Below are 25,663 nucleotides of genomic sequence, written 5' to 3'. Positions count from 1 at the left end.
TCCCCTCTACACTAGCATATCATTTGAGTCTATCATTTATAGGTCTTGTTTGGGCAACCACATTTTTGAGAGCCTATGGGGGCAGCTTCTCTGGCATATACAGAAAATGCCCTGATCTTCCGATTCTTAAATACTTTCCACTCCTCTGTGATTTTCACAAAGCCTTTGGTGTAAGAGTTGTATTGCAGATGTGCCTGATAGAACTAGAATAAGATACACAAGCTATCAAGAGAGAAAAGCACTCGATAGTCCTACTGAGTAATAACACCTATGAATCATAACAATGACGACAAGATCCCCAAAAGGTGCAATGGTGGCACTTATGTCCTGAAGGTAACCAGCAACTGTTTAGAGTTAAAGCCTGCTCAATAGGAGGGAATTCATGCCTGGATCTATAAGCCTGTACTCATAGCTGGCGAGGCCAAGTACTGTAGTGGAGAGCCTACTACTGCCCTTTCCCTAACTCAATCTAATTCTTAACTGCATTCTCAACACTTACCTTTATACCCACAGATAGATCCTTACCAAGTAGATGTCTTTCCGTGGCAGATGGAGGGCAGGCTAAAGTTTTTCTGATGTGTGGGGTGCCTGATGCGGAAGGGGGAAAATAGATCTACAAGGAGGCCATAGTAACTGTTGATCTGGATTTAGTTAGCCATTTGGACAGTTGGGGATAGTTTCTCTCTGGGCTCGGAGAAACGCACCTGTTCTAGCTTAGGATTTGGGCTGAGTCTTATAGAAAACATGGCCACCTACAGTGGTTCACAAAGGGTGAGAGTGAGTGGGGGCTGTCACCAACAGGGCCAACTGAATCAAGACTAAAGATGACACACTGCCTTGGGGCTGTCCCTTCCTCCCTGGCATCCCTCTCAGAGCAACAGTGAGATATGTATATGGACATAAGGGGAGCGTGACACTGAGGGGTTAGTTACTTGGTATGAAAACGTTCTTCCAAGCAGGGTTATGGGCTACTACAAGAATGGTACAACTATTGTGGGCAGACTTAGAACGCAGGTCTCTGCTTATAGCCACCCTGAAAAGGCAGAGGATTCTCAAATACATGGATACCAGGAGTTGGGACAACCATGGGGCATTTTCAGGTATGTTTGCTACATAAATTGTCTTTATTCCCTTTGAGGTAGAAAGATACACCTTCTCTTTTAAGTACATGTATTTAACCCACTAAGAAAGAGACAGACTTAAGGACAAGTGCTGAGTCCACACTAGCTAGACTGGCAATAGAATTTGGCAGTGTGGGTGAGATGTGACTTTCATGAGTCTTTGCATGAGATTTCAGCTCCCGGAGTTAGAGAGATATTTCTGTTGGTTCAGTGCTTGTCACACAAGCAGGAAGTTTTGATTCAGACTCCAAGAATTCACATATATAAAAGCAGAGTCTATGTGCACGTGTGTGTGTGTGTGTGTGTGTGTGTGTGTGTGTGTGCTTATAATCCTAGTGCCAAAGAAGTGGGACAAAATAGATTTCTAAGGCTTGCTGGCTAGCCTGAACAGCCTAATCAACTCCAGATGGTGAGGAGACCCTTGTTTCAAAACACAAAGTGGATGGGTCCTGGGGAAAGAACCAAAGTTGACCTGTGCTCTCTTCACCCATGTACACATAGATTCAAAAGCATCCTCACACATTTGTGCACATGCACTTTCACGTGCAGATGGGTCCAACTTACACACAGACACACAGACACACACACACATGGGGAGAGAGAGAGAGAGAGAGAGAATGAATTATAATGAATTATAACTTCAAACTTGCCACCAGACAACTAGTTGCATATGACATCCAACTATGATGGGATGTGGTCAGAGACATGACCTAATTATTGCTGTCAGGATGTATTAAGCACCTGGTCATTTACTTGTTCCTCTGTGTCCACCCATTTATCAAGCTATTGGGGGAGTTGTGTGACAGTCTCTCGTCTTTCAGATAATCGGCAGGGTTTTTTTTTTTTCCTACATGTGACTACATGTTAGAATCCCCTGAAGAAACCTTTAGTGAATGTTGGCAGTGAGGTACCATCACAGACCTGTTTAATCTGAGTTGTCAGTGGTGAGGGTGAGGGGCTTTAAATGGGCTCCCAGAGTTGAGATCACTTGTATGACGATTCTAGGGAGTCAGTTCCAAACTTTGGATCCCGGAGTGCTGTAGATGCAGACAGCAGACCCAGCGCACATCGATCAGCATGTTTAGCTTGTTTTTTTTTTTTTTTTTTTTTTTTTTTTTTCTTTAAACCTAATCTCAAATGTGGTCCCTTTTAAAAGGGAGGGCAAGTCCTGTGCCGACCTCCTGTGTGTGTTCCCAATCCTTAAGTTTACCCTTGACCCGCAATCTGACCTTCAGAGTGGGATCTAGAGCTGACCTTTGGCTAAAACGGCAGCCATCAGTTCCTCCTTCAGTGCACTTTCCCAGAGGTGAGGGGGTGCTTTCCTATTAGCTGTGATTCACTTGTGTAGATCTCCTCACATCCTAACTCTGCTAAGTCTGCTGCAAGGGCGGGAGCTTAGAGCACACACCAGCATCTTCAGCATGCACATCAGTGTCCTCTGCCTTCTCATCACATGGTAGCAAAGAATGGGAGTTACATACCACCACATCAGGGCTGTCCTTTGGGTTAATGAAGGGTGTGTGTGTGTGTGTGTGTGTGTGTGTGTGTGTGTCTATCAAGGAGTCACTCATTTATTGTCTTTATTCATCCATTCACTTATTAAGCAATTAAAATCTGCCATGAGTTATACTGAAAGCAGAAATCAACAGTGAACAGGATAGCACTGTGCTATTGTGGAGCTTAATTCCAGATGGGGAAGAATGCATCAGCAGTCGTATGAGCAAGTGTTTACTTAGATAATTCCAGATGTTGACCAATAACACAAAGTGGGATAAAGAAACTAAACAGAACAAAGAGAAAAAAAAAGCGTGATTTGTGACAGGTGCTGTTTCAGTGATCAACATGCTTTTTAGAGATGACTTTAAAAAAAGTATGTAATCTGCGAAGTTCCCTGTGTTCAAATTTTTTTGTTCTGTTGCTCTCCTTGTAGAGTTCATACTCCAACCAAGGACCATGCATGGAGATAACCTAGAACCCCTGCACAGATGTAGCCCATGGCAGTTCAGTACCCAAGTGGGATACATAGTAATGGGAAGAGGGACTGCCTCTGACATGAACTGATTGGCCTGCTCTTTGATCACCTCCCCCTGAGGGGGGAGCAGCCTTACCAGGCCACAGAAGATGACAATGCAGCCACTCCTGATGAGACCTGATAGACTAAGATCAGAAAGAAGGAGAGGAGGACCTTCCCTATCAGTGGACTTGGGGAGGGGCATGCATGCAGAAAAGAGAGGGAGGGTGGGATTGGGAGGGGAGGAGGGAGGGGCATATGGGGGGATACAAAATGAATAAAGTGTAGTTAATAATAATTAAAAAAGCAAAACAAAAACAACCAAACAAAAAAAGTATGTAATCACTTCATAGCCATATCCTAGCCACCTCCCTACTCTCCTCTCAGTCCCACCCTCACAGCCCCCTCCTCTCATCCTGCCCTCTCCTTCATCTCAGAGAAGGGGAGGCTCCCAAGGTATATCAGCCTACCCTGACCCCTCCAGTTGCAGCAGGAGTAAGCTCATCCTTTCTCACTGGGGCCTGACAAGGAAGCCCAGCTAGGGGAAAGGGATCCAGAGGCAGACAACAAAGTCGGAGACAGCCCCAACTCCAATTGTTAGGGGACCCACATGTTGACCATGCTGTGCATATACTCCATATGTGCAGGGGGTCTTGGCCTACACCATGTATGCTCTTCGATTGGTGGTGGTTCAGTCTCTGGGAGCCCATATGGGCCCAGGTTAGTTGACTCTGGAGATCTTCTCCTTTTTTGCCTTTTATTTTTATTATTATTAATTACACTTTATTCATTTTGTATCCCCCCATAAGCTCCTCCCTCCTTCTCTCCCGATCCTACCCTTCTTCCCCTTTCTGCATGCATGCTCCTCCCCAAGTCCACTGATAGGGGAGGTCCTCCTCTCCTTCCTTCTGATCTTAGTCTATCAGACCACATCAGGAATGGCTGCATTGTCATCTTCTGTGGCCTGGTAAGGCTGCTCCCCCCTCAGGGGGAGGTGATCAAAGAGCAGGCCAATCAGATTGTGTCAGAGGCAGTCCCTCTTCCCATTACTATGTAACCCTCTTGGACAATAAACTGTCATGGGCTACATCTGTGCAGGGGTTCTAGGTTATCTCCATGAATAGTCCTTGGTTGGAGTATGAGTCTCTGGGAAGTTCCCTGTGTTCAAATTTTCTTGTTCTGTTGCTCTCCTTGTGGAGTTCCTGTCAGGAAAATAGCAAGAGCTTGAGAGGACAGGAACTCTGGAGATCTTCTTATGGTGTCTTTACCCTTCTGGCTCCCTCTATCCTTCCCCCACTCTTCCACAGAACTGCCTGAGTTGGGCCAATTCTTTGGCTGTGTGTCTCTGCATCTGTTTCCATCAGCTGCTGGTTGAAGCCTCTCAGAAGACATTTATGCTAGGTTTCTGTCTGTAAGCATTGTAGAGTATCAGTAATAATGACAGGGATCGGCTCTCTCCCATGGGATGCAGCTCAAGTTGGGCCAGTCTTTGGGTTGCCATTCCCTTAATCTCTACTCCATCTCTAGCCCTACACTTCTTATAGTCAAGACAAATTTTGGGTGAAGGTTTTATAGGTGGGCTGGTATAACCCTCCCTCTACTGGGAGTCCTATGTGGCTGCAGGAGGTGGTGAGTCCAGGCTTCTTAAACCCCCACTGCTAGAAGTCTCAGCTAGGATCACCTCCATAAATTTTCTGCCCCTCCCCCCCATCCTAGAGAGACTCCTCACCGCTTTTTTGTTCTCTCTCCAGGTTAGCCCTCCCCTTGCCTTGCTCTTTGCACACCTGATCTCCATCCCTATTACCCTCCCCATGCCCTCTCCCTCTCAGTTCCTTATCTCCATCTACATCAGTTGTCTATTTTATTTTCTGTTCTGAGTGAGATTCAAACATCTTCCCTTGGGCCCTCCTTGGCTTCTTTGGGTATGTGGATTGTAGCATGGTTATCCTGTACTTTATGGCTAATATCCTCTTATAAGTGAGTACATACTACATGTGTCTTTCTAGATCTGGGATACCTCACTCAGGATAATCTTTTCTACTTCCATCCATTTAGCTGCAAATTGTGTGATGCCTTTGTTTTTAATAACTCAGTAGTATTCCATTGTGTAAGCACACCACGATTTTTTTATCCATTCTTCAGCTGAGGGACATCTAGGTGGTTACGAGTTTCTGGCTATTATGAATAAAGCTGCTGTAAACATAGTGGAGCAAGTGTCCTTGTGATATAGTAGAACATCTTTTGGGTATATGCCCAGGAGTGGTATAGCTGGATCTTGAGGTAGATCTGTTGGCAATTTTTCTGGGAAAGCCCAGGATTGATTTATAAAGTGGTTGTATAAGTTTGCACTCCTGCCAACACAAAAGGGGAGTGTACCCCTTCCTCCACATCCTTGCCAGCATGTGCTGTCACGAGCATTTTTTTTTTAATTTTTCATCAATTACACTTTATTCATTCTGCATCCCCCTATAAGCCCCTCCCTCCTCCCCTCCCAATCCCACCCTCCCTCCTCCCTCTGCTTGCATGTCACTCCCCAACTCCACTGATAGGGGAGGTTCTCCTCTCCTTTCTGATCTTAGTCTATCAGTTCACATCAAAAGTGGCTGCATTGTCCTCTACTATGACCTGGTAAGGCTGCTCCCCCCCCAGGGGGAGGTGATCAAAGAGCAGGCCAATCAGATTATGTCAGAGGCAGTCCCTCTTCCCATTACTATGTAACCCAATTGGACTCTGAACTGCCCTGGGCTACATCTGTGCAGGAGTTCTGGGTTATCTCCATGAATAGTCCTTGGTTGGAGTATGAGTCTCTGGGAAGTTCCCTGTGTTCAAATTTTCTTGTTCTGTTGCTCTCCTTGTGGAGACCCTGTCCTCTACAGCATGAAATTCGCAGATAAATGGTGGGATCTGGAAAGGATCATCCGGAGTGAGTTGTCCCAGAAGCAAAAAGACACACATGGTATATACTCACTCATATAGACATACAACATAGGACAAACCCACTAAAACCTGTGCATCTAAAGAAACTAAGCAAGAGAGAGGACCCTAACTAAAATGTCCAATCCCCATCCGGAAAGGCAAAGAGGATGGACATCAGAAGAAGAAGAAAACAGGAAACAACCTAGGAACCTACCACAGAGGGCCTCTAAAAGCCTCTGCCCTTCAGACTATCAAAGCAGATGCTGAGCCTGATGGGCAACTGTTGGGCAGAATGAATGTCACTAGCATTTTGACCTCAGCTATTCTGAAGAGTGTAAGATGGAGTCTCAGAGTCATTTTGACTTGCATATTCCTGACGACAAGGGACTTTGACCATTTCTTTAAGTGCTTCTTGGCCATTAGATATTCCTTTGTTGAGAATTCTCAGTTTAGCTCTGTACCCCATTTTTAATTGGGTTATTTGGTTTGTTGGTGTTTAATTTCTTGAGTTACTTATATATTTTGAGTATTAGAGATAACTTTTAACTGGTATATAAATGACAAAGAAGCACAGAAGTCCAGACAGGTGCCATGAAATAGAACGTTCTGTACTGAAGGAAATGTCCTACATCCCCACCTGAAAAACAGTGAGTAGCGAGTAGCTAGTTGTGCTATTGGGCAAATGAAATGTGGCTCCTACAAGTGAGAAATCAATTCTTTGATTGTAGCTAATTTAAGTTTAAATAGTTACACATGTCTAGCAGCTTCCATATTGGAAAGCACAAGGCCAGGCAGTTAATGGAAAACGTGACTGAGAAGGAGATGACCGTCATAAACAGACTAGTCCAGGGTAAACAAAGGGCCAATGCTCTCTGGAGGCTGAGGCAGGAGGAGTACCATGAGTTTGGGGCTACTTTTGGCTACATAGTAAGTGTTAGGTGAGCCAGGGCTATCCAGTGAGACCATGACAAAACAAAGAAGAAAGGAAGGAAGAAAAGAAGGAAGGAAAAAAGAAGAAGAAAAGGAAGTAAAGGAAGTATGCAAGACAACACCAACCGCCAGTTTCTCTTCAAAGGATTTGGAGTGTCTGGGTATGGAGGAGAGGCCAGTGCTGCTGGACCTTTGAAAAAATGGGAGCTGAGGCTAGAGAAGTTCTCAGAAATTAAGAGCATTTGCTGCTCTTCTGGAGGAGTAGAGATGGGGTCCCAGCTCCCAGGTGTGGCAGCCCACAACTGCTTGTAACTCCAGCTCCTGGAGGTCTGATACCTTTGGCCTGAAGCAAACCTTTTTTAAAAAGGCAAACCAAACAAACAAACATATGGACTTGAAGCTAGAGAGCATATCATAAGGGATCTTGAGGAACATAAGAAAGTGTTGAAATTTTACTTTAATTAATGAGGAATATTTGGAAGGATTTAAAAATATGAGTGATATAGCAATAACTACAACTAATGCACAGGGAGGCTTATCATGTGACTATATTCATATTAGTTGACTTGATCCTCTGTAGAAATCTGTTATTATTTTCAATATAAAATTTTATGATAAAAAAACTAAGGCTCTGAGACTTAAGCAATGAACACCTAACAGTCTATTAAGTAGAATAGCTACAGAGAGTGAAGCCTGAGACATTTGTACTAGCATTTATGGCAGTTATCAGACTAGAACTCAGGGCCTTGCACATGCGGAATAAGCACTCTCTCACTGGGACATGTCCCTAGCCCCACAGGCCATGTTTTTACCCTCTGGGTGACATTGCTTCCCTCCCAACCAGTGCCAGCTTTTGAAAACTTACTATTGCTCAGTGTGGATAATGCCATTAACAAGGAAATGAGACTAGGAGAAACATACTGTCAGATCATAAAGACCAGAACTGTGATGGGGTAGAGAAGTGACACCAAGAAAATGATGGAAGAAGAGAAGGAGTTAAAATAGGGTACACGTTTAAAGCAAAGGCAGGAGGGAGACTTCATGGATGTTGCCTACTGAAAACACTACAGGGTGAGCCAGGAAAACAAGTGTCAGTGATGTGGCAATGTTTAGGGTACAACAACTTCGGAGATGATGGCTCTCTTTCTTGATCTAAGGAGGAAGTGGGTGGGACTTGGATGGAGATGGGAGAGAAGAGTGATGTCGTGGAAGATGCTGCAGTCGAGGAGTCAGTACATCCTCCTATTCTTCTCTCGCCCATCTTCCTAATTGCTCTTTTATTTTTATTGTGTTTTTCAACAAATACTTATTAAGAGGAGCCTGGTTCCAGGGACTATTCAAAGTTCTAGGAGTTCAGAACACAGACACACACAGACACACAGACACACAGACACACAGACACAGACACACACACACACACACCACATACACACACAAAGCCAAATTGGCTTCATTCTTGGAGCTTTACGACAGAGCAATGATGACCAAGGAAATGGAAGGTCATACAAGAAAGATCATTCTATAGAAGAGTTTCTATGAGCATAAGCAAAGGGGACTGATGTGAAGAAGGGAGTGATTCTCCTGGGTTGTTTGGGGTAGGAGGTCATGTTCAAAAGGGATAATATAATATGAATAGAAGATGGTTTAAATAATTGAGAAAGCAAGTGAGCATTCATACATTCATCCGTATGTATGAATAGTAAATAGCATAAAACTCTCCATAGCATAGTACACATGCTCATGCATATCTTTCTAGGTTGCACTGATCTCTTTCCTAGCTGTCATCTCTCCATCTGTTACATGATCAGATTGATTGGCTGAAAAATCTGTTTAGTATTTCATGCACCTCAAGCTGTGAAAGTCAGGTCTAAATACAGACACAGTATGATGCACTAATTAATTTATGATTGTATTTTACATCATTGATGCTAGAGCTCTTGATTTGGGGATGCAACTTCTGAAGGAAATGGTTCAAGGACAGCAGAGAAGACTCTTGCAGAGCTTCTTTGTAGGAGACTTTCCCCTGCTGCCCTGGCTGCTGTGAGCCAGAGGGAGCTTGTGGGTTACATTAATCCTGTGTCTCACTTGCAACCAAACTCCAGACCTGGTGCACAGTGATGGGCAAAATATGCCTATTCTTTACAGTGTTGTTTACACCTGTCATTCAGATAGACAGGTGCTTCCATCTTCCCTGACTTATTTTACAAGCTTCCATAGCCAGGCATGACTGACCTCAGCAACACTTTCACAGATAGGACATCAAGTGCTTTCAGTGAACATTAACCATCTCATTGACCAGATACCATGGACCACATGGAAGAAAGAAACAAACAGGTTATTGACAAGAAGCCTGGTTCATTTTAAAGATGCAAAGAGGCAGAAATCAAGGGACCTCACCATTAGCATGAGTCTTAACGTGTTGTTTTCTGAGAGTACACAATGAAGAAATAGGATTTCTGTGGAGAAACTACAGTGATCTGCATTTGCAGTGAGCAGTGAATTCCTTGCAGGTATACTGAGAAGTGCATCATAATTGTATAAAACATGTTGTTTGGTTTTGCTGTCCATCCCTTTTTATTTGATGAGGAAAAGGGTGGCAGGGAGGTTGAGCACTTTTTCTGAAGTCTAAACAGCAATGTCAGAGCCTGAGTCCTGGGCAGTGGTAGCAGCCATTGGTACCACACTCCACAGTTTTACATTTTGATTGTGGTTTTCTGTAGTGGCCTCCATCTATTACAGAGAGAAGTTTCTTTGGTGAGAGATGAAGACTACACTTATGTGTGGGTATAAGAACAAATGTTTTTTAGGCTGTAGTTAGGGATTGTGCTAGTTTAATAAAGTGGTGGTTATAGATTCTTCTCCAATAATCATGACCTCACTAGCACTGAGTAGTTAGCTAGGATTCCAGAGCCAGTCATGACATCGCTCTTATTTAGTGGGTCTTAAGTCCAATTAGAGAGCATTTGTTACCACCAAGGTATGAGTGCCACTACACCCATTGGGTTATTGTGCCATCTTAATCATTGATGTGGTTTATGGGTGTCATAGCTGGGTAGGGCTGTTAATTGCCTCCTACCTCAAGAAACTTGCATAGCCCCTTCTGGTGCCATGAAAGCTAGTCTTCATGGAAGGCTGTTCAGATCAGTCCAGTCCAGGGACCTCTGGGCCATGTTCCTGAAGTATGTGGTATCTTCACCAGTATAGACTTACCATCCATGTCTGGAGGGTAACCAAGGGCAACCGTAATAGGCTGTATGTTTGGGGAGCCTATTAGGAAGCTCTGACCAACACTCCAAAAGAGGGCTTCTCATGCCTGGTACTTCCTGCCATCTTTAATCCATTCTGCCTATGGGACTCTACTAACTGCACTCAGAGCGCACCACCGATCTCAGTTTCTAGAAATGTTCTTACAGAGACATTCAGAAGTCTGCTTCACTAATCTTCAAGGCATCTTTCCACCCAATCAAGTTGACAAACAGGACAAGCCATTATGCAGGAGTAATAAATGTAGACCACGAAAAAGCAAGACTTGAGTGAAAGCCTGACACATTTTCAGTTGCCATCATAGATAGTCACATCATCCTCCATCCAAGGCTGGAGTTTGTTGATGGCCCATACTGCTTGAGAGTACAGGGCTTAGACATTCATCAGGGTGGTAGGCAGGCTCAGGAAGAGCCAACAGGGCTCGGAACATAATCAGGATGCAGGTGAGAAGCAAGGAGGGCTGGCAGCATCCCGAGGCAGTGACAGGCTGACACATAGCTGAGAGGGAAGCTAAAAGTAAGATGGAGAGACCCGGAGTCCATCCTGCCACGGTCTGTTAACCATTACCTCAAAGGGCCAGGGAGACAAGCTGGCACCCCTGTAATCAGTGTCTAATTGTTGCACAGGTCCTTTGAGATGCTGGGCCTGAGGAAAGGAAGTAGAATAAGATAGCAGAGAGAAGTTGGCGTGTCGGGTTCTGCAGAGATGCCCTATTTAAATGTACATAAGCAAAAACATTAGGCCAGTAGGTTTCAGATGGGATCCCCTGTCATGGGTAGATGATAGGTGTTTCGCCCTCTAATTTATTCAAAATCATGGAACAGCTTGTCTTAGGATATCTGGATAGAAAGGTCCAATCACAAAAGACAAAGGATAGACCACAGTGGTTCTCAATCTGTGGGTTGTGACCCCTTTGAGGGGACAGTGACCCTTTCACAGGGGTTGCATATCAGATGTCCTGAATATCAAATATTTACATTACTATTCATAACAGTAGCAAAATTAAGGTTATGAGGTGGCAAAAAAAATTTTTATGGTTGGGGGTCACCACACCATGAGGAACTGATTAAAGGGCCATAGCATTTGGAAGGCTGAGAACCACTGGGCTAGGGACACTGGGGCTGTCGGCATTTAGATTTGAAAGCCATGTTTCTCTACTGTAAATTCAGGAAATACTGTAAAGTATACCTACAACCCCACAAACACCAACCAGTGAGCGGCAAGTTTAATTCATAAAGTATATTATATAAACACATACACATGCACACACGGGACACTTTTTAAACATATAGGCTCAGTGATGAGTCACTTACAAGTGTATTTTAAATGACAGTGGAATTCCTGTCTCTTTCTATCCATATGTGCTGTCTAAATAGGATGGTACTGACAAGTCAGTGCCTCAGTCCCTGACTGACTCATATGGCTGTCTGTTGATGTTAATGACAAGCAGCACACTGAGAAAGATCAGGGGACAGGAAAGCACAAGCAATGTTTACCATTTGTGAAGCATGAAGGATGGGCCCTGGGAAGTGCCTAAGCCCTGACCAGTAGTGGGAATTTCCAGATGCTTAGGATTCAAGCATCACAGCAAAGAAAGGGGTTTCTGGTGCTACCCTGGTGTCTATGCCACACTGAAGTGTTTGCTGATGAGACTGGCTTGCATGTTCTCAGTTGGGCTTCCCACTTCTCAAGTGACTCTAGTCTGCGTTAAGATGACATGGAAAACTGTGTCTAGCACCATGTTACATCCAGAAAGGCAGCCATCTCTGTAGTCCAATGCCAGCATCAAGAAACCCAACATCTTTGGCTGCCCACATTCTTCACTCTTCACCAGCAAAGATGGGACTATAGTCCAAGTTTGAGTACCTGCAAGCATCCTCAGTTTCCCTGACTCTTGTTGTTCTGATTCATATCCCTAGAATAATCCATAGCATAATCCTGAATACTGCGTATATTATTGTGCTTAGTGTTTGGCAATAATGAACAACACTATTTTATGTAAAATAGATAAATTATTCTAAAAGGTAACTATATCCTAATTCAAATTATACTTGTATTGGAATCTATAGCTTTAGTTTAGACAGAAGCCCCCAAATGGTCATTGGACAGAGCACAGGGGAGGAATCTAGCCTTCATGTGGTCATAGGGATCTACCTCTAATGATAGATCCACCTCACCAAAGCTACACTTAGCCAGGAAATATCAAAGACTCAGAACTGATATCACACATGTAGTATTCCACTCTCTAGGACATGACATTTAGTAGTTCAGATATTAACAATTTCAAGACAGAGATTCTAGAATGCTGCAGATATTTTTTAGTAGGTTGACAGCACTCATAACAACACAATAACATACTTACACAGTTTTTATGCAGTGTTTGCGAATAGAGGCAGCTGTTCTGCTTGTAACAAAGTTTGAATCTATGCCTCCTGGGTTCATCGTTTGAAACTTAATTAAGAGGACAGGAATTTAGTCTGTCCATGATGTTCAGAAGTGGGCCTTTGGACACCGACTCTGATTAGAAAAGGTTTCCAAGGTGAAGCTCCCATGCTTGAAATCTGGTAGCTTTATAAAGGAGAGAGCAACTAGAGGGTATCTGTACATGTGTTTCCTCTAGTGGTATGTGTATGTGTGTTACCTTCACCTTGCTGTGATGAAATACTGACAAAAACACCTTGAAGGAGAAAGTATTGATTTCGGCTCACAGTTTCAGAAACTTTCATCTCACCGTGGCAGGGAAGGTGTGGTTGGATTTTCATAGTGGCAACAGCATGTTCTGGAGGCTCCTCTCATCACTGGGATCAGGCAGCTGGGAGTGGGCCCAGAAGCTGGTGCCAAGAACTAGCCTTCCAGGATCCATCCCTCAGAATACACTGCTTCCAACGGTGCCCCACCTCCAAAAGCTTGCACAAGCAATCAAAACAGTGACACCAGCTGGGAACAAACAAACCTTTAAAACATGAACCTGTAGGGGACATTTTGGAGTCAAGGCATAACAGATGCCTTGTTCTATGCTTGGATTCCAACAGCAAGAAAGCCTCCACCAGGTGCAAGCTCTCAGAGCTCTGCTTGCAGAACTGTGAGCCCAAAGAAACTTTTCTTCATAAGCTTCCCAGACTTGGACAGCTGAATACAGCCGAATCCACGGGAACTTACTCTGATTTAAAACAACTGTTCCAGTTTCTAGCCCAGAAAATCTAGACAGAGAGAAGCTAAGCAATTTGTCCAAGATCCTACCTCTAATGAAAGGCACAGACCAGATTCAAATCTAGGAGTTTTGGTTAGACTACTGGATCACAAGGAGTGATCGGGACTTCAAGAGACATTTGGCAATATCTATGAGCACATGTGATCAGCGTATCTGTAGGGGCCTATAACCTAAAGCACAGTGGTCAGGAACGCTACCTGACAGTGTTCACAGTACCAAGTGTGAAATCCAGGGTAGACCTAATGTCTGTCACACAGGCTGCCCGGTGGCAGTGCCGAGAGTGCATCATCTTCATAGTTCATAAAGCACTGCAATGCTTACCTTCCCATTCTTGGGAATATAGACAGGCTGCCCTTCTTGATGATGCTGATGTGAGGAAGTGATGGTGGCAAGGCAGGAGTAGAGATGGATTCCCACATCTTTTCATCCATATGAAAAGCATTTAGCTGGGGGCTTGCTTACAGTTTCAGTGGGTTAGTTCACAATGAAGCATGGGAAGTATTGTGGCAGCAGGCATGGAGCTGGAGCATTAGCTGAGAGTTGACATCTTATTAGAGAGAGAGAGAGAGAGAGAGAGACTTGGCCTTGTGGGTACTTTTGAAACTTTAAAGCCCACCCCAAGTGATACACCTTCTCCAACAAGACCACATCGCCTAATCTTTCTTAATCAACTGGAAACCAAACACATGAGCTTCTGAGGGTCATTCTTAATCAAACCACTACATCCAGGTAGTTCTTTGGATGCAAAACCAAGCCCCCATGCAAACCACCTCAATAAGAATCATCCTGATATGGGAGGAGAAAAGGGAGGGAAGGCAGGATTGAAAGGGGATGAGGGGGCTACAGCTGGGATACAAAGTGAATAAATTGTAATTAAAAAAAAAAAGAATCATCATCCAGTTCTGGAAGATCTCTACTATCTTGGCTCAAACTTCAAAACAGAAACATATTCAAGACCTGAGTTTACTATTTTCTTTTATAGTGTGGTTTTGTGACATTGACTCACAGTGTTTTCTTTACTATTTTATGATCCTTCTTTGTGTATTCTTGTGGCCCAGCTTCCACTGCTCTTTCTTCTTTACACTCCATTTACCATCATCTTCACCATTTCCACTCCTTTGCTCATACCTTTCTGTCTCTTTTTCCCTGTGTAGACATATGTCAAGGTAGGTGAGATACAACAATAGAGGCATCTCACTGGAACCACCACAGAAATGCTCTATTCCAGCCTCCTCTCCAGTAACTTGCCATGTCTTGAATGTCAGGGACCACACATGCTTTTACACTGATATGTGCTTAACCTCTTGTATATAATAATCCCCAATAAATACTCACTACCTTGAAACACTGCCCCCCCTTTTTTTGCACAGGAAGTTAAGGTTGAAGGAAGAAACATTTGTGTCCTAAGTCCATTCAGCAAGTTAACTGTTAAGTCAGAACTGGAGCCTAGAACCTTCTTTTGCTTCTACCTTACAGCAGTGTTGTCCCAGAACACACAGATTCCCTCAGTCTTCTGTATATGTATGTAGTTTTAGAATGGATTGTACTTCTCACAAACTCTAGTGTGAAAACCACAATGAACTTCCCAATATGTCTGGGAAAGGCAAGGTCTGGCCCATGAATCATTGGACAAGATTAATTTCTCTCTCTGAAACTGACTTTCCCCATTTCTATAAAAGGTTCAGTGAGTCACAGGGGCCTGTGAGGTTGGACCAGGGTAATGTGACACAGGTGTTGCACTGACTTTTAAGTGTGTTTCTTCCCTAGGTGAAGAGGAGCAGCCCCAATCACCTGCCCTTGCTTTAACCACCATTTTTTTGTGGGTTACAGTTCATCAAGAGGGCTCAGAAAATATTGCTAATTTATGCATCATTTATTCCACTAGATAGCACATTTGGGAAAGTGTAAGGTACCCACACACCTGCAATTCAGGCAAGCTAAAGGCAAGCTCTGTACTGACCCTGCCAGGGAGAATGGGCACTTTATATATCATATGGTTGATCGCTTTCTCCCTCAGTGTTCATGATGGTGTCCATTCGCTTCAGTTGAGGAGTCCCTGGAGAGAGATATTATAAATTGAATGATGTAGCTTGATCTGGCAAGAATTTCTATGGATTCTGGCCTGGGTTATGTGATTCTCAGTAGTAAACCCCCTTCATTGTTCGTGTAATGATTCTCATTTTAGAATTTTAGTTTGCCACCTACTAGCAGAGTGACTTTGGGACAGTCTTGACACTTTGCTGAGCCTCTGTAATTTGACGTTTGTGAGAAGAAGTAACCAAAAGGGGTAGGCTACTGTGATAGGCAAAATCTAAGGTTAAATTTGCAGTCTGCCTCTTTTGACTGTGAACAAACTAATCCATCTCCCTGTGCTTTAGCTTCTGATCTCCAAAGAGATTATAATGGCACAAACATCAAAAAGGGCGTTTTAAAAAATTACCATCAGGTGTATTGAGAATTTGTGAGTCACTCACCAGATATTAGCTCACATAATTCGATTGCCCTGTAAAAAGGCAGTTATTCACGTGACGTTTGTTCTCTAGATAATGGTAATGAGACACTGCGGGTGATTCTTGACTTACAGTGGGGATGAATTCATTGGATTCAGTGAATTCATTGTCAGTTTAATGTAATGGAAGTTGACAATACATCAATTTTTAGATAGGGTCTCATGATTTCCAAGCTGACCTCAAACTTACTGGGTTGCTAAAATTGACCTGGGACTTGTGATACTTTTGACAGGTGCTGGGACAATACAACCATACCCAGTCTGTGGTGTTCCTGGAACTCAAACTATAAGATAGGCAAGCACCCAACCAACTGAACCCTCCTCCCAGCCCCTGAAAATGGATTTGATGTACCTATTAAGCACCAATGATGTTCAAATATGCTGTGGAGATATGTTCAAATATGTTCAAATATGTCCAAATATGTCCATCCTCTTGATCATGTAGTTGAACAGAAACTCTGGCTCAGCATCAAGAGAAAGTAGAACAGATGGGACAGTATGTATACCTGCAGTCACAGCTGCTTGGAGGCTGAAGCAACATAGTGTGACCCTGTCTCAACCAAACCAGAGTTGGAATGAAGTCCTATCACAAATGTTAGCTTAGTAATAGATCTGAATTCAAGGCATGGTTTCTGATGAATGTGAACCACTTCTGCAGTGTCATAGTTGAGAAATTGAAAGTTGGCATCATAATGTGTGCAAGATCACACCACTAACAAACCAGTTCACAGTAGGCAAGTAGAGCTCTAGATTTTGTGCCCTTGACTATGCATGGGGAGTCCTGTGTCTGAACATGCTTAGTGACGTCAGCCTTCCCTCACACATGAAACAGCATGGAGTGAGTAAGCCTTCTGTAATAGAGCTATGGCAACTGCTGTCACTGTGGCCCTAGACTCTGCTGACTGGAATTCACTAGAACTGTGCTTATGAAAGTGTCCACTCCAATGGCAGGGGGTGGGGGTTGTGGTGAGAGCTAGAGGGCATATCATAAACATTTGTGCTGTGAGAGCAGCTGACAACTTAGGTGGAATGATTCTCACTTCAGGACTCTATGTTGATGCTGATGCCAAGGCTGCTCTGAGCACCCAGGATATCATTAATGGGCATTTCTAATCCCAGATACGGTGTGTTCTTACCATGTGGTCCACAATGAAGTGCATGGTCTTTCAGACAAGCATGGTGTGAAGAAGGCACGCTGACCCTCATGAAAGGATAACCTAGTTTAAGGAGCAAGTGATCCAGTAGAACTCAGTTCCTCCACCCTCGGAAAAGAGGGGAGGGACCATGTACTCATTTGTATATCACTCCCATAATAACTCAGTGACTACATATAGCTATAGAGCATTATATGGTGGTGTTTGCCAGGCTAGGCACTAAGAACATGGGCTTGTAAAACATTGCCCAATATCTTTAAGAACTGAGACTAGCTGTGCAGGACACGGGAACCATTTCTGCTATGATTCCTTGCTTGCATATTTGTTTGTCGTGATGCAAGAGAACACATGAAGGGCTTTGTGCTTAGCGTATACTAGGCCAGCCCTCTACCACTGAGCTTCCCCCATTCCACTTTAGGTCTTTATTGTAAACTCAGTAATGCAAGGACTCTGGAGGTCCCAAATGACTTAGTAAGGTTCTGGGGTGTGGTAGAGCAGTTATCTTGCAAAGAAGAGGTCCTGAATTACCTGACTTCAATCTCCAGTGCTGTACTCAAACTAAAATATATAAAATATAGTATAATGCAATAAAATAGCAGTTAGAGAGAACTCTTTCAGAATATTAACTTTTTGACATAATAAGCATTTACACACTTTCCTGCCTGTGAATCCATGGCATAGATAAAGAGCAGATCTGACCATCTGCTGGTGACTAACTGAAGATAAACATTGCTCTCTTATTTCCTGGCACAGATAAGTTCCTCATGCCATTATAGTGCATAACAGTTATCCCATGTCCAAATTCAAGTTGATGTCTTCCACTCCACAGCTGCCTGTTTTACAGGTTCTTCTCATAAGTAGATCATCAATCTGTAAGGCTGCTGCCAGTTTTACAGTGGTCCCCGACACCTCTCTTTGACTTAACCTCAGTCCACCCATCATAGAGATGATGGGTGCTTATTCATATGGACAACTGCTACTTTTAACTTATAGTCTTGACATAGCTTCTGAGAATGCTGTCTTTGGTGCTCAAACACAATTTGGTCTCAGCAAAGCAGCCAGAAAAGACAATTAAATGTAAATCATATTCTAGTCTTCTGTTTGATTCTCCTCAATGGATTATTGTCATATAGAAAGGAATCCTTATGCCCTCCTAATATCTGTCGGGTCCTCCAGGGTTTGGTCCCCACCCATCTTTCCTGACCTTATTTGCTAACTCTCTTACATTTTCTAACTCCCTCCAGCATCCCTGGCCTTTCTCCTGTTCCTCACACACACCACAATGTGTGAACATGGGCGTATTGAAATGTCAGACCCAGCTGAGAAGAACTTAATTAAAAATTAGAAAAGAGAAGAGAAATTGAGGGGTGAAAAGCTTCAAGAAGGTGGTAAGGATAAGATTCTAAGCCCAGGTGGGAAAATGTCATATTCGATAAAAGAATATGACTCCCTTAGTCTCTTTTCCCTCTTTCTCTCATCTCTTTCTCTCTCTCTGTGTATGTGTGTGTGTGTATGAATGCAAGTGTGTTATGTACACATAGATGTGCACCACCTGTGTATATGGAGGTCAGAGATCAGACTCAGTTGTTCTTGATCAGTTACCACCTACATTGTTTTTTGAGACAGAGTCTCTCATTGGCCTGGCAATTTCCAAGTAGGCTAAGCTGGCTGACTACCAAGCCCCGTGGTTCCAGTTGTCATTGCATCCCGAGTGCTAAAGTGTAAGAATGTACCACCACATCCAGATTTTTATAAATGAGGGTCCTGGGAGTCAAACTTAGGTCTCCATTGTTTGTGTGGTGAACACTTTAGTGACTGAGCAAACGCCCCAGCCCTACTTCCTCCAGGGTTATAGGGAAAGGAGACCAAGACATTGCAGAAATAGTTGCTAGATCAGAGGCCCAGATAAGAGATCTGGGAAGGAGAAATAGCAACAAAACTTATTACAATAAAACCTGTCCAGAAGAGAAGAGATTAATGGCTTGACAGTCACTCAAGAGATTGTCACCAAATTAAGTCTGAGTAACTTAGCTGTTAAACTAAGAAACAAAACACATACTCAGTAAGACCTTGGGTTGTAAGCCTGTTTCCTTCTGTGCAGAATGGGACTAGTGAAGAAACTTGGTACTTTTATTAAAATAGTTAATTACATAGCATTATAATACTCTTCATTTGTCAGAAGTCACAGCTAGGCTGCATGCTCCAAGTTTGTTTCTTCATTGTTATTTTAATAGTGAATGATCATTTATGAAGTGAATAAATAAACAAGTGAGTGAATGAATGAAAGGGTGAGTTTTAGAAGAGGGAGAACTGTTAAATCATAGATTTGCAAGAAGCCACTGGAGATCTCATTGGCAAAGAGACAGTTGGATCTTAATTCAGTGATCCAGTTTTGCTTATCCTGGATGTTCAGCTGGGAGAATGTCCTTGAATTACATGCTTGGCACCTTCACCTGCAGCAATACCATCAGAGCCACCTCAACTCCTCTTCTGCTATATGCTTTATTCACTATTTCAGCCGTGTATTCCTTTTGCATCAAATGCCGAGCTGGGCATGTACTCAACCTCCCGTATCAACTGAATAATAGGTTGGGAACCACTCCATCCTAGATGTTTTGAATAAAAGATTTAAGATCCACAAGAATCTTGACAGACTGTCAATTAGCTGGAGTAGAGGAGATGAATTTGAATGGACTCAATGTAAAGTAAGCATTGAGGCCTAAGGAGTGAATACAAAGAATGGATAAGAGAAGTTGTACAGCCATTTCTGAGCTAAGGAAAAACGTAACAAGGCAGACACGCAAAAATGCAGCCCAGGGACCCGAAATTTCGGAGAAGCCATGCAAAAAGAACACTTTTCCGAAGGTTGTCTTTCACCAACATTTCCTCAATGTTTTTGCAAGGTGCTATGTTCCTGATTGGCCATCAGCCTCTAAATCAAGAAGTACAGTTAGTGGTTTGAATTGGAATTTGCCTTATTCTAGAACAGACCCTCAGGTCAGCCTTTCCTTTCAGTCAAATGTAATATTCCCCTCTGCCCTTCTGTAAGAATTGCTCTGAATACGACCCTAGACAGCTGGCTTAAGTGAAAATAAGATTCTGGCATTCACGACGTGCTCTCTTAAGCCTCTTAAGTGATCCACCTGCATGATAACATTTAGTCTTCATCTCAGTCCTGAGAGCATGGGATTTTATTGGCCCCATCTTCTGGGTGAGAAATTGAGGCTGAGAATGCAGTAAGGGACTTCACTGAGACAACAAACATCATCAGAGCATTCAAGTTATCAGACTAGACAGGTCTACACTCAAACACTGTTTCTCAGCCTCAGTTTCCAAACAAGACCATCATGGATAGTGAGGTCAAACTGGCACACACACACACACACACACACACACACACAGAGAGAGAGAGAGAGAGAGAGAGAGAGAGAGAGAAAGAGAGAGAGAGAGAGAGACTGTCAATACTGTGCAGACTATGTCATCTCCAAACAAACATGGCCATGCCGGTGGCTTTGATCTGAGAACTACATTCTGCCCAACCAGGGTACTCTTAACAAGGTCTAGTTCCAGCGAATTTTTCTACCAGGCAAATTCCTCATGCTTAATAAAGAGCTTGCTGTGAAAGCTCAAAACCCAGCAGCAATTAATTATTGACAGAGCATGCGAATTAGAGATAAAAGAAGTCATTCTTTCTCCACACAAGTGATAGTAAATAAATTTAATTACGGTAGGAGAGGCTAAGGGATCTTCGTCTGTATTAAGTTTTATTAGCTGAGACATTTAAACGCATGTCATCATAACAAAGAGGTCTTGTGTAATCCTGAATGTACCACTTTGGTGCGTGGCTCGGGAGTGAGTGGATTTAATGGAGCACCTGGTGGCAGATGGCCCACTGTACCATCAGGTATTGAATTCGTTTATCCCCAATTAGCACTGGTCCACATATGCCTACAGCAAACTGGCTGCATAATAAAATCCTGAGCTTCGTTTTTTAAATCACTTATTGGTCCTCCACTCTGGCATCAAATTCCCTCCCTGAAGGAAAACATGGATGCAGGGGTGGAGATGGAAAATGATTTTGTTAAAGTGTCTAAGAGACAAGAAGTGTGACGTGGGATCTGCATTAGTCAGCAGCTTTCCATGACTGTGAAAGACACCTAAGACAGCCAACTTAGTAGGAAGGTAGGTTGATCGTGGTTTCAGAGATTCCAGTCTGTGGTTGCTTTGCCTCATTGATTTGGAGTCTGTGACAACACGTGGAAGGAGTTCATCATGGACGGAGTATACCACATGACCTCAACATAGAAGTGAGAAAAAGAGACAGGGGATGCTGGGGTCATCATATTCACCTTTTAAAACGTTTCAAAGATTTATTCATTTATGTATGTGTCCTTTTGCCTGCATCTATGTTTGTACACCATGCATACACCTGGTGCCTGTAGAGTTAAGAAGAGGGGGCTAGATCTTCTGGAATTGGAGTTTTAGATAGTTGTGAGATGCCCCATGAGTACGGGAACCAAACACAGTCCTCTGCAAAAGCAGCAAGTGCTTTTAACCCCCAAGCCAACTTGACAGCCCCTTAATATGTCATTTCAAAGCACGGCTCCAAAGACCTAACTTCCTCTCACTAGGCTCCACCCTCAAGGATTTCATCACCCTACCTAGGTTGGAGACAAAGCCTTTAACATATGGCTTTGGGAGATTATTCAAGATCCCAGATAGAGCAGGCTCTATGAGAGGTTTACTGGGCACACTTGAAAACAAAGAAAGAAGAAAATTGTGTATGTTGAACCCAGTCTATGCTTGCATTCTGTATCTCATTTTGGTCTTAAATGAACTTAAGGTGAGTATTGGGACTTTAAAATGAAGATGTCATACCGCAAGGATATGCTTAATTTTTCTGAGGACACAAAGCTTGTCTGATTTCTTTATCACTGATTTTTTTTTTCACTTATACAACAATGTTTTTTTGGAGTAACTCAGGGGTCAGAAAACTACCTTAAAAGACAAAATAATACATATTTCAGGTTCTGTGGGCCACATACCTGTTGCACCAACCAATTTCACTTACTCATTAGACAATATGCAAATGAGTAAGTGTGGTTTCATTGGAAGGTTTATTTACAAGCATTGAAATTTAAATTCTGCATAATTTCCATTTATCATAGAATGCTGCTATTACTATCATTTGGGTTTTTCCCATAGCCATTTAAAGATTACAAATCCTTCTTAGCTATGACTCATACACAAACAAGAGGCAGTGAGAATTTGCCAACACTGGACTAGATAATCTTTGAGGTCTTGTTGAGCTCAAACATTTCCTGAAAGCTACTATGACAATAATAAAACCCTTAATTTATTGAGCTCATGTACACATGAGATTCCATGCTAAATGCTTTTCAAACATGATCTCCCTTAATCCTCACACTACAGTGGGAAGTCGGTGCTATCATTACCTCCATTTCAGAGATTATAAAACTAATATATAAAGAAATTAAGGGCATATCTAGGTTAAATACAACTGGTAAGAGGTAGAAAAGCAGTTTAAACCCAGGGATACAAGACTCCCCTAGGAATAATGCATAAGCATTACCCTGCCTGTTCTGATAATTACATAGTCAAGCCTATGGTTGGAAGACAGAGATAAATAGACCTGCCCAGTGCTATCTGTTCTCGTTGGTGGCTTCTATCTAGGTTATGATTGCATATAATTTGTGCAAAGATATTAAAATATCTTGGGTATAATAATGACCACTGTATTTCTACTTCCTTTGTTCTTCTAGAAATGTGATGCCCAAGACGGTGGATGGGCAGATAACCATGGAAAAGACCCCTAGTTACTTCGTGACAAGTGAGGCTCCCAAACGCATTCACTCTATGGCCAAGGACATCAAACTCATCGTGGTGGTACGAAACCCAGTGACCAGGGCCATTTCTGACTATACCCAGACACTATCAAAAAAGCCAGAGATCCCCACCTTTGAGGTGCTGGCCTTCAAAAATCGGACCCTGGGGCTCATTGATGCCTCCTGGAGTGCCATTCGCATTGGGATCTACGCGCTACACTTGGAGAACTGGCTGCGGTACTTTCCCCTCTCTCAGATCCTGTTCGTCAGCGGCGAGCGACTCATAGTGGACCCCGCAGGAGAGATGGCCACAGTACAGGATTTCCTAGGACTCCAGCGTGCTGTGACTGAGAAGCACTTTTACTTCAACAAAACCAAGGGATTCCCCTGCCTGAAGAAGCCAGAAGACAGCAGTGCCCCAAGATGTTTGGGCAAGAGCAAAGGTCGGACTCATCCCCGCATTGACCCAGATGTCATCCATAGACTTCGGAAATTCTACAAACCCTTCAACATGATGTTTTACCAAATGACTGGTCAAGATTTCCAGTGGGAACAGGAAGAGGGTGATAAGTGAGGCTGACAGTATGGAGGAAAGGCTAATGAATAGCAAGGATACTCTTTACCAGAGTCCCAAATCCCCCAGGTTCTGAAGCTTCAGTCATGCTGGAGCACCAAGTAGATTGCTAGCCTGCTCCAGTCAGGTTACCTCCAATATTGCAGGCTTAGGCAGAGGTAGAGATATCATGGCTTCCCTGTGGAGGAAGCAACAGTACCTGGTTGACCAGGTGGCCACCAGAACCCACCATGAATAGTATCTTCTACTCATTAATAGAGTCTGAAAACAGGATAAGCATCTTCCGGTGTCACAGACAGATGCTATGTTGATGAGTGGCAGAGAGAGAGAGAGAGAGAGAGAGAGAGAGAGAGAGAGAGAGGAAAGGAAAGAAAGAAAGAAAGAAAGAAAGAAAGAAAGAAAGAAAGAAAGAAAGAAAGAAAGAAAGAAAGGTGTACTTTGCAGGAGCTCTTACTATAGTCTTGGGAGTCTGGATTCCAGCCTTGTATTTAATCCCTGGTATGTAGACTTCTGCTCTGGCATCTCTCAAGAACACTATTTGTGGCTGAGAGCTCCAAGACCCCCAGGGAGCAATATCCTCCTTCCAAGGCCTGTCTAGCCTTCCTATCAAAGGACTCATCCCATGACCCTTTGACTTCCTCCCTCCCCACAATATGAAGGCAAAGACATGCACGTATGTTCCTCACCAAAAAAATAGCCTACACCCCTGGAGCCTTCTATCTGAGAGCCATCCAAGGTGGGTCTCTCTCTTCATGAGTATTCTAAATTACAGAGAAACTTAGCATACATCCTCACATTGGAATCTGGCCCACATGAACGCTCCCAGAACAGGGAGACAGCATCTGTGTTTTGAGCCCTGAGGTTGGCAAAGATGAATGCTTGTAACTGTGGTTTACAGAAAAACCCAGTCCTTTTGGTGGGAGGCCCTTACCTAAAGGTCTTTGTCCTTAGGGATGGTGGTCCTGAGATCACCATTTCTGGGGGTTAGACTATGCTCTAGAGGCAAAGACCTGAGCTTGCTTGTTAGCTGTTATGAGTAACCCTTCTGGATGCAGAGAGGAAGGGAGCACTCAATGTTTTTCTGTTTGTCTCACCACTGCCCCCTCAGGGTCACCTCATGGTTCATTTTTCTCTACTCAGAGATGGCATTTATTGGGCCATTGGCAAGAGAGAAAATTTTCAGTGTGAAGTGGGTGGGGAGGGCAAGGACTGTCTGCAGACATCCTTTTCAAGGGCTGCCAAATAAAGTGTCCCTTCCCATTAGTATGGTTCAATTAAAACACAGCATTTGACATAAAGCACTTGTTCGCAGATCTCCAAAGCCAAGAAGCCAAGAATTGTAGTAAAATTGGAAATTTGTATGAGCTGGGAGAGTTGAATCTGTTCAGCTGTTATTAAACTGTCATTTCTCCCACTAAATGGAAACTGTGTTGTTATAAAGCTTAATGCAACCTGATTGATGGGTTTTGATGGTGTTTTTGTGTTGGTCACTTCTTCCCTACCTCTACCCCTACCCCTACCCCTACCCTGGCAATGTAGGGAATGGCAGCTCATGTGGGGGCTTGCTCTGTGAGCAGAACAAAGAGTGATGGGTGTCAGGCCCAGCGGAATCATCTCGGCAGAGTTTGCACAAGACATATCCTCAAGGCAAGCAGAGTGGAAGGCACCTGTAACCAAGCTAGTCAGGGAGGCTGACACAGCCTCTTGGCTTTGAGGCCAGCCTATGACACACAGTGAGACATTGGCCAAAAGGGAGTAAATACATAAAGATGAGGGGGAAGAGAGGAAGAAAAGGGAGAGAAAGAAAGAAGGAAGAAAGGATGAAGGAAGATGGGGAGAGAGAACTAGGGAGGGAGGGCAGGAAGGAAGGAAGGAAGAAGGGTGAACTGGCAGACAGACAGAGCTTCCTGAGCTCTAGAAGAGCTATGTGGTGGTATTGACCCTTCCAGAAATGTTCTTAAGGAAACTGGGATTTAGAACTGGAGGAAAGTCTTGTTCCTTTGTGCACTCTTCCTCACTCTCAACCCAACTCATGGTTTTTACTTTCCTTGACAGCAAATCCCACTCACGAGATTTACTGTCAAGGAGAGTGGTGCCAGGGTTTTGAACCCTACAAGGAAAGGTTAC

The 25,663-nt window shown here is 43.4% G+C and overlaps 1 protein-coding gene across 4 annotated transcripts in view; it reads left to right on the top strand.

Moving 5' to 3' along the window:
* Hs3st4 (heparan sulfate-glucosamine 3-sulfotransferase 4) overlaps positions 1–24,992 on the top strand; it is a 426,554-nt gene extending 401,562 nt beyond the window's left edge. For 3 of the 4 annotated variants that reach the window (XM_060366879.1, XM_060366880.1, XM_060366885.1), the window contains one exon: positions 22,900–24,992. In XM_060366879.1, the coding sequence (XP_060222862.1) occupies positions 22,900–23,536 (637 nt within the window). In that variant the 3' untranslated portion in view covers positions 23,537–24,992. The remainder of the gene's footprint in view (positions 1–22,899) is intronic. The other variant, XM_060366882.1, reaches the window with a different exon arrangement.
* Positions 24,993–25,663: the final 671 nt, after the last annotated feature.

Source organism: Meriones unguiculatus, chromosome 14 (genome assembly GCF_030254825.1).
Source record: "Meriones unguiculatus strain TT.TT164.6M chromosome 14, Bangor_MerUng_6.1, whole genome shotgun sequence".
Taxonomy (NCBI): Eukaryota; Metazoa; Chordata; class Mammalia; order Rodentia; family Muridae; genus Meriones; species Meriones unguiculatus.
Note: the sequence above shows the minus strand (reverse complement) of the source record. Positions and strands in the feature narration are given on the sequence as shown.